General features: G+C 42.1%; 1 protein-coding gene across 6 annotated transcripts in view; it reads left to right on the forward strand.

The window, feature by feature from the left end:
* Nucleotides 1–9,297, forward strand: part of NOX4 (NADPH oxidase 4) — a 110,299-nt gene extending 101,002 nt beyond the window's left edge. For 2 of the 6 annotated variants that reach the window (XM_071555981.1, XM_071556003.1), the window contains exon 18: nucleotides 1,799–9,297. In XM_071555981.1, the coding sequence (XP_071412082.1) occupies nucleotides 1,799–1,919 (121 nt within the window). In that variant the 3' untranslated portion in view covers nucleotides 1,920–9,297. The remainder of the gene's footprint in view (nucleotides 1–1,798) is intronic. The other 4 variants (XR_011697888.1, XR_011697889.1, XR_011697891.1 and 1 more) reach the window with 4 other exon arrangements.
* Nucleotides 9,298–9,895: the final 598 nt, after the last annotated feature.

Raw genomic sequence — 9,895 nt, forward strand, 5'->3', positions numbered from 1 at the left:
GGGAATACATTAGCAGTATGTGCTGCTTAGGCATGTCTTTATTTTATGTGTAATGAAAGGGAGAGAGGCAGCTGAACTCTTTGGGGTTTGTTTTATCAGTTGGTTGTACTAATTAGGCTAATGAAAAAATCCCAAAAAACAACAACATTAATTCTCTCAATTAAATACACAGTAGAAGACAGATTCTTGTTGGCAGCTCATGAATCCTTTTTCTCCAGTGTGCATAGATTAGAGGTAGTCTGCAAGTGCTGAGAAATCTTAAATTTGAGTGCAGTGAGCAATAGTGCTCTCATTATTGCTGCAAATCCAGCCACTAGCACAACACCCCTTCCCATTAAAACGAGTATTGCTAAGACAGGAAAGCTTAATAGATATACATACGGATGAGAAAAGTATGGGTTATGAATATTTGCCATGGATTGATATGAGAGATTATGTGATTGAAGATAATTAAAATCAGCATTGTAAGGTGCACACAAGGACATCACTGCAGTTACCTGCATAGCTTTTGTTATTGTTAAAGTCCTCAGTTTTACCATGCCAGTGTTGCAGTGCACTGGTACAGGGTGCACTGCCGTGCTATTTGAGCAGCTGCCTGACATCTGCCATGTGCACTTGACAGTATGCACCAGAGAGATTTGTTCTTGTATGTGTTAGTTTCCTTCTCTCACCAAACATATACTTTACAGGGACCTTTAAACTGTGTTTGATTATCCTACATGTGCTAAAATATATTAAATAGTTGTTGGATAACATACTGAAACAGATATGGAGGCAGAGTCCAGAACTCAAGTCTTCAGCCTCCTGGTGAGTGCTGTAGGTCACAATAATTAGAACCATGTTCCCTTTTGTATGCTTTTTCTTCATCCCAGTAAATCTTAAGGTTCTTTTTCTCTAGTAGCACAATTTCAGCAGGAAGATGGGTTTTTTGTTCATGATGTAGAAGAGGCAGCACTGAATTGTCTTTCCCCACTCCTTCCTTTCCCTTCTCATCTTTCAAAAAAGGGGAGATAATGAGTATTGTGAATGCCTCAGTCCTTCTGTGATTGATGTGTCATATTCTGATTCTGGCTAAAATTCTGAGCCCTTAGATGTTGTATGACTGTGAGTCTGACTTACAGCCCATCTTTTAGGTGACCAGAGAGCAAATAGCTGTTGTCAGTAGAGTGGTGTGAAAGAGTCAGGTTAACTAATGAACCTGGGCTGGAAGGTGTGGGTGAAGAACAAAGATCATACTCTGTGTTTGACTTTTCGTAATATCTCCCAATATAGATGTTGAAGGAAAAACTGCATGCTAATGTGAAAGTAAAGCAGCAAAATTATTCTGCTGCTGCCAGAAATAATCATGGGTTAGTAGTTCTCTGCTTTCATTAGTGTAACGAATCACCATTAGGGACTAGATCTCCTGCTGGTGTAAATCACAATTTACACTAATGACATCATTACAGGTAGACACATTTTTAACAAAAAAGTGGTTAATCATGAAAATAAAAATAGAGTGGAAAATAGTAACTTTCCATCACTTGGTATCTTGAGACTAAGATGAGGCACTTTCTTCTAAGAGTTGCCCTAGTCCTAAAAGTAATGGGGTTTCTTGTGGGAATACTTGGGGGAGATATAGTGGCTTCAGTAATACTAACTGCATAATCTAGTGAGCTGTTCTCACCTTGAAGCCTGTGTGTAGTTGACTTCTGTATGAATGAGGCCAGAATCCAGTTCTGTCTATCATTAGATGTTGCTGTTTATTCACTATGTCATAACTGTTTTCCTTTTTTTTTCCTTTTTTTTTTTTTAACAGGAAGACCATTGGAGTTTTTTGTTGTGGACCAAACAAAATCTCTAAGATACTTCATAAACTGAGCAACAGCAGCAACTCTTATGGGACAAGGTTTGAGTACAATAAGGAATCCTTCAGCTGAAAGTCTGTTGGACTAGCAAGACTCTCTAGAAGAAAAAAGTGCAATTTTTTGTTTGTACAACTTAGAAGTTCATCTGTGGTTTAAACAGACAGAAATGTACCAAAGCATAGCACAGATGTTTTTATTTATGATTATTTAAGACTGATGGATGCAGCAGTATACCAACAAATAATCAGTACTGGCTTATACTCAAATGCGCTCACACATTATTTGTGGCAGGAGTGATCTTTGGCATTGTTTTTGTTAATTAAAAAGTACAGAAGCTGGGGAGAGACATAGTTGCTTTGAAGTTGATGGAAGAAGAGTCTGTGGAACATTTAAACTTCTTCCACTTCAGTCCTCTGAAGCTGGATCAGTAAACCAAACCTCAGTTTAATTCAAATGACAAAACATAGTGTATTACAAAGACTCTTGCTTTTGTTGATATAAAATCTCCTGGCTGTGGGATGAAAACACTCCATATTAATGATTTTATTACACATTGCAGAACTGGGATGCTATATTTAAAATACAGAGTGTTACTCTCAGTAGTCTACTTCTGTAATGAAGTTAACCTAAGGAAACAACTATGTGTAGCACCAGTGGGCAGCCTCTACCATGATGTCAGTCACACCCTTTTGTCAAGTAAGCAGCTGTACATGAAGGACTCTTTATCTTGCATCAATTTGGCATTCAGTGAGTTTTCAAAGTAAGTATGATTTATGCAGGCAGAAGGATGGAGCAAAAAACGTGATGAACACAAGTAGACAGGATCTGAAGTTTATTATACCACACACTCAACATGGAAGTTGCACTCACTCTGCACTCACATGCCTTGAATGTCAAATACTCTAACCATTCAGATGCTCTTACTGATTATTTTATAATGTAGCAGGTTGAAATCCAGCTTTAGACGTCTCAGTATGGCTGACTGCGATCCTTTGAAGTACCTTCCCTGGAACCACCCATGTTTCCCCCAAAGTCACTAAAGGCAAGCTGAGACCAGATGTACAGCAGAGTAAGAATGAAGGCCTCAGCACTGTGGCTCTTTGAATGATGTGTGCAGATGGAAACCTTGCAGGAACTGCAGTATGCTTTCAGTACACTCCAAAGGGGAAAATCTGAAATATCCAATTTTAAGCTCTCCTTCCCTTCTCCTCCCCACAGCTGTTTTCTGCTCATAATTACCATGGAAGGGCCAAAGGTTGGCACAGGCACTTTAAGCCTTTTTGGTTCTGAGAAGCACCTTTTTTTCCTCCATCCAATAGCCAATCCAATTTTCTTTATTTCTTCTTTTCTTCCTTTTCCTTATTTTGCTGAGAAAAGGGCATTTAATCAGAAGTCAGACACTTAGCTGGCATAAATAGGTACCACTCTAGTGCCTCTTAATAGAGCAGCATCACTAACATGCTGAAAACCTTCCCTTTAATCTCCAGCAGAAGCTTGGAGGTGGTACCATGTAGTTTGCAGCATACACAGGTGGAGGATGGCTCCAGAACTCTCCTGCCTGTGGTTTGCCTGTATTTAGCAGTGCATTTTATTTCATTTACATCTTTCCAATGAAAGCCTTTTTTATTTTAGGGGAAAGGTACTAAATTTCCACTCACAACACAAACTCTATTCAGGAGTTTGCAAGTATCAGTGTCAGTGTTTACAGAGAAGCATTTTTCTAGTAGGTGGCGTATAGGCATGTTGTATGTGTAATTAGTGAGAATGAGTTTGGTCTTTGCCTTGGCAGCTTCTGCTCAGGAGTTGCACTCAGTGAGCAGCAGGGTGAAGGTGCATCAGTGAAGTCACATCAGAATGTGTTCCTCAGTGCCTGGACTTGCAACTGAAGTTTTTCACTCTGGCTCTGCCCAATTTGAAATTCATGGAGGAAAGAAAGACCAGAGATGGATGAATTCCTACTGATGAGAATTCTCAAAGTAGCCCAGATGAGAGAAGCCAGAATAGAAATGCAATTTGAGATGGGAGCCTTCATTAGCCTCCTGATTTTAATTTTTTTTTCTTTTTGAGGCTGGAAGGACCATTATTTTCCTACTGAATTTTGTCTATCCATCACTGTAAAACTGGAGATTATGCAGCAAAGGATTAGATTCTTTTTCATCAGTAAGATCTATTTCTAAAATTGCCATCATAGATTTTGTAATAAACATAGCACTGATGGTGAAATGGATAGATATTGGATATTGTTGGTGCCACGTGCTTTACTTATTTTCTCGCAGTTAGCTTAAGGCATGATTGAAATCATGCCTGCATTGATTAACCACAACCAGACAGTGATCTCTTCCTCTTGCTTCAGGATCTAGTATCTCATGCTTTTTAAATACAGTTTAGAGTCATCTAATCACAATGTTGTTTGTGGTTTCACGTATCCTCTCTGGCAGATATTGGTTCCATTACCATATAATGAGCAGCTAGTTTCACAGTTAGCTCTGTGCTAAAGCAGATTATGTTTTCTGGTTCAGCTTCTATATAGGTAACACTTTATAATTAAAATAGTAATACTAGTACTGTGCTCTTGTTCTGCATTGTAACAGGAGTTGATGGCTGCGTGTAGGCATGTTAAACACCTGTAGTTACTTTAGGTAGTGCTGTCTAAGCAGTTCCAGGCTCTTCCCTTTCTATCTTTGTGCTGTATCAGCCTCAGCTGACCCACTTGTCAAACAGGCTTTGGGCTGTCTGCCTTTCTGAAGTGTTGTGAGGCTTAATTAATGTTTTGGGATTACTGTGGTGCACAAGCAGTAAAAGATCTATCTAATTGCTATGCAGATGTGTTTTATTTTGGGTAAATCTTTCTGTGGGTGATATGAGTAATCACTAGACCAGATGAGGGTGAGTTTGGGGAAAGTCTAAAAGTCTCCGTTGCTTTTCTCTTTTTCCTTGAGCTCTGCCTTGCTAAAGAGGCAAAAAGTTTAGTTGTTAGTGACTGTGACTTGGGTTCAGAGATGGCAAATATTATGATAAACACAATCTTTTACAGGCTGTGTTGTCATTGCTGTTTCTGAGTGTGTCTCCATCTTGCAAAACAAAGTCAAGTCATCTTTCGGACTCCATCGCTTTCTTATCTGTAAGTCAAATGTACGTGAAAATATAACTCAGTGACGGAGAAGTAAGTGAAGGCTGACAGCACTTAATTCCACATTTACAGATCAACTGAATTCATGTAATTGGGCATATCTTTGCACTTTAAACTGTGTTTTGTGAGCATGTTATAAGTGTCCTGCTGTCAGGGAAAGGATCCAGCCATGTATTCTGCTGCTTCTCACTCAGTCTGTCACAGAACTGCAGACCCATCAGTGTTTCCTCAGCAGGATCTTAGTGTTTTACATTAGAAGTGTTTCAGGACTTTTTGAGACCAGGAATGTTTCCATGCCATGATGGAAACCAAGCCCTTTCTCTGCAGTGGGAATCCAGCCCTCGTGCAGCAGTGTAGGACTCAGGGCTTTACACAGCTAACAGATGGATTACTCAGATTTACCCTAGACATCCTATTCCCATAGCCCTGAGATTACTTATGTAAGTAAATGTCCACTCCCACAACAAAGGAGTGCCAAGGCAAGCCCTGAAAATGTGTGGAAAGGTCTGATGAGGAGTGACCTCCACCTCTGAAGTCTGCAGGACAGCCTGTCCGTCCACAATGATTATTGCAACCCTGTGTTTCTATCGTAAATGAACAGGTTGGGTCCCTGAATTCCAGAGAATCACAGACTATTTTGAGTTGGAAGGGACCCACAAGGATCATCAAGTCCAACTCTTAAGTCAATGGTCCACACAGGGGATTGAACTCATGACCTTGGCATTTTTACAATTACGTTTTAACCAACTGAGCTAATCTCAGGGTGTTTGAAGCAACACTTGCGTATTTCAGTATGTGGTACTGTTACTAGCTTGTGAGTCCTTCCTGGGTCTTTTATCTGCTCTTGTGGAAGACATTAGTGAAAGCAGTATGAGGGATAACAACAAACAACCTTGAACTAGGCTAGGAGAGGACAGCACTGCATCCCCCACATGCCTAGGTGATTACTTCACTGCTTAGAGTATAAAGTTTTCTGCAAAATGCTGATTGTTTTGCCACAATAGACTAGAGAACAGTTGTTTTAAAGAGAAAATAGATAAACCCTCTCTCTGAAAATGCCTGCCCCACATAAACCTGATGTGAAGATGTGTACATGTTCATTACAAGCGTATTCAATGATAGGACAGAGGGTAATGGCTTTAAACTGAAAGAGGGCAGATTTAGATTTGATATTAAGAAGGAGTTGTCTGCTGTGAGGATGGTGAGGCACTGGCACAGGTTGCCCAGAGAAGTTGTCATTGCCCCATTCCTAGAAGTGTTCAAGGCCAGGCTGGATGGGGCTTTGAAAAGCCTGATCTGGGTCTGAAAGGTATCCCTGCCCATGGCAGGCAGGTTGGAACTAGATAATCTTGAAGGTCCCTTCTAACCTAAGCCATTCTGTGACTCTGTGATACTGTGTTTCTATGATTTCAGTTTCCACTGCTTCCCGATCATGGGCTTACTCACTCAGCTCTAAATCCCCATTGTTTCCTTTGGTTGCAGACCTTCACCCATCTTGTTAGCAGGTGTGTCTTGCAGGTAAGAGAACTACTACATATATTTGCATCCATGCACAGTCTGATCCAAGAATGGAGCAACCTGTGAACACTCTTTACAGCCAGTGCAAATAAGTGCAGAAGCTCTCTATTTGCTGCTAATCCTTCTAGCACATAGGTGAGAAAGAGATTTGATGTTGGCTGAGAAGGGGCAGATAATACTAGTAGCAGACCAACCACGTTGAGTACAGTAATTCAGCTGTAACAGCCTAACAGAGCAGAAAAGTAATGGTTTGGTAAGACTTGTAGAAAAGCAGCCCAAGAGAAAAACCTGTACTCAAAACTAACACACCAGGTTATAGTTTCAAACTGCAAGACATGACAGAGAAATAAAGCAGGTGCCTAACTAGTCATTGCCTATAGCAGTTCAAGGCCCATAAGTCAAAGAAGAGACATAGTTATTAAAATGCAATGTTTAGTTTTTTTTTAAAAAATAGCTTCTAAGGAGATTAATTTTCTTTTCAGCCTGGCAATCATTTCATAAACTTGCCGGTGTGATATAAGAAAAGCTGGATCTGTTCTTCACTGGGTTTGTCTTCAGATTTTCCACGCCTCATAATTTTACCCTGTTTTTATTGTTTTAGCAAAGAGGATTTAACAACAAGGTTTAATAAAAATGCTGCTGGTGCCTGTGCTGAACTGAGATTTTCTGCTATGAATGTGCATTTTGCTGGGATATATATATATAATATAGCTGATGACTCAACTGTGAACAGAGATTTGGGTTTTGCATTGTTTCTGCTGCTGGTGTATTACATTAAGACCACTACAGTGATGCACTTGTGAAATGCATGGAGCTGAAATGAGATTCTTCATTTCCAGGGAGTCTGATATTTTAGTGCCCAGACTAAGCAAAATAAATCCTAGAAACTCTGAAATTTCCTTGGTAGGTACAGTAGATTAATTAGACAGCATCTTTTGAGGTTAAATCCTGAGTCCTCTACTGGACTGACATATATAACCATGCTCTTACACAAAGGTTTTGAGCAGCAAATGCTTCTCCTTAAAGAGCTGGATGAGTATTTGTGAAGATTTAGTATCCTACTAATTATATCACCTGTGTTATAAGAAGGATGGGATCTGTTTTGGGACCAAGGAATGCTGTGCACTTCCTTTGATGTTACGAATATCTCCAAACTTGCAGTGGATCCTCAAAAATTGCCATGCCTGTAGTGTTACATTCTCTAGAAGGATCCTCTTTGTAAGGGGCAAGTGCTGGATCTGTACTAAGGGGAGTGGATCTGTCCCATTATTTCATGACCACAGAGATAAAGCTGTAGATTGCTTCTTAACACAGCCCTTGGATGGGAGGGAAGCCTGGTGTCCTAGTTCAGCTGGAGGGACCAGCTAACCCTGTGTGGTGGTGATCAAACCTGTGTATTCCACCCCCTCTATTCATTCCCCAAGGACAATGGGCCATTAGCAGCAGCTGCCCAGGGAGCCATTATCACTTCACACCCAGCCTGAGGGGGGCGGAGCTGCTAATGGGCCATCAACAGCTCAACAACCCCTGGCTCCCAGAGTTAATCACCCATTGTGTGAGTCCCCGCCCAGGGGGAGGGACTGAGTGCTCCCTGAGGGTACATAAGTGGTGGGTAAGAAGACCTCAGCCCCCTTCTCGTCGGATCCAGAGCAGCAGCAGGACCTCGACAGCAGGAGATCACCGCTCTCGCCCAGACCACAGCCCTCGCCTGCACCAACAGGTTTTTTTTCTTTTCCTTTTGCTCTGGACTTGGGGGAGCCACAGGGGTCTCAGCACAAGGGCAAACAAACCCCCTTGGGTTTGTGCCCCAGGACACTGGGTTATACTGCTGGGGTATTGTGAGTTGAAAGCAATTTCCCTTGTGTATCAGTGTTGTTATTGTAATATTATTATTAAATTTTAGGTCTGACTTATAATCTCTCTCGTGGTGAGTTCATTTCCCCTGCTGGTTCACCTTCAAACCAGCACATCTTTTGGCGCCCAACGTGGGGCACGAGAGAGAAGTCAGAACTACAATTTCATTTTGTGTATTTGGGTACAGAAACTCCCTGACTACCATGTTGCTTGATGTATTCATGTGGATCGTGTATCTGGGCCTGTTCATATTTCGACACATGGGGAACCATGTGCCTGTTTTGATGCTCTCTTTAGTACCAGGGAGAAGAATCAAAATTGCTTTATTAATATACTATGTTTATGTTGTCATAACATCAGAAGCAATGAATTTCATTGTGAATGTATATTCAGTCTGGTCTGCCTGTCCTGGTTTGGGTTGTTACCTCTGGGGTCTCATTAAAAATAGCACCCAGACTGTGGGGAAAACAGGCGGAGATGGTTACTTCCACCTTTTCACCTCTGCTACAACAATCATTGAAAATATTGAGCTTCCTTTTGATGTTAGGGACAGCATAATCCTGCTGTTAGTGTTGCTTTGTCTCCTCTGTACTGTATACACCATGTTTAGGGTCAGAACTGGGCTCTCTAAGGAGACTTGCTGGAGGCCTGCCCTGGGAGCGGATGATGTTGAGTGGCACGGGAAGTGGGAAGATATGGGCCAGTATTTGGAGACCTTCTCTCCTCAAATGATCTGGAAATTCACCCCGGAACAACTGCAGGACCCTGCCAAAATGCTAAGCTATGTCAAAGGAAGATGCTCTGGTAGTCCCAGAGATATGCAGCTCACAGCAACCTGCTGGGCCCTGGCCACTGCCTACCGCACACTGCTTGGTGTGGTACAGCATCATCAGGAGGAGGAGAAAAGGAGCAAATCCACAGGCACCATGTCCACCCAGACCATGACTGAGCCAGAGAGGAAGAGAGATACATCAACTAGCGCCATGTCCACCCAGACCATGACTGAGCCAGAGAGGAAGAGAGATACATCAACTAGCGCCATGTCCACCCAGACCATGACTGAGCCAGAGAGGAAGAGAGATACATCAACTAGCGCCATGCCCACCCAGACCATGACTGAGCCAGAGAGGAAGAGAGATACATCAACTAGCGCCATGCCCACCCAGACCATGACTGAGCCAGAGAGGAAGAGAGATACATCAACCAGCGCCATGTCCACCCAGACCATGACTGAGCCAGAGAGGAAGAGAGATACATCAACCAGCACCATGTCCACCCAGACCATGGAGGAGCCAGAAGGACAACAGAAACCGATAGCAGTTGCCCCTGTCCAGAAAAGAAAATCAAAGACCAAATCAGTTCGTATAGTGCATGACGAGGAAGAGTCAGGACCTTCATCTCAAGCAGAAGAAATGGAGCCAGAAATAATCACCCGGTCCCTATCCCTGGGAGAGCTGCGTGAGCTCCGGAGAGAGTTCACACGACAGGCAAATGAGTCCATCTTGACCTGGCTACTTTGAATCTGGGATGCTGCAGCCAATGATAC

Source organism: Pithys albifrons, chromosome 1, assembly GCF_047495875.1.
Source record: "Pithys albifrons albifrons isolate INPA30051 chromosome 1, PitAlb_v1, whole genome shotgun sequence".
Classification (NCBI taxonomy): domain Eukaryota; kingdom Metazoa; phylum Chordata; class Aves; order Passeriformes; family Thamnophilidae; genus Pithys; species Pithys albifrons.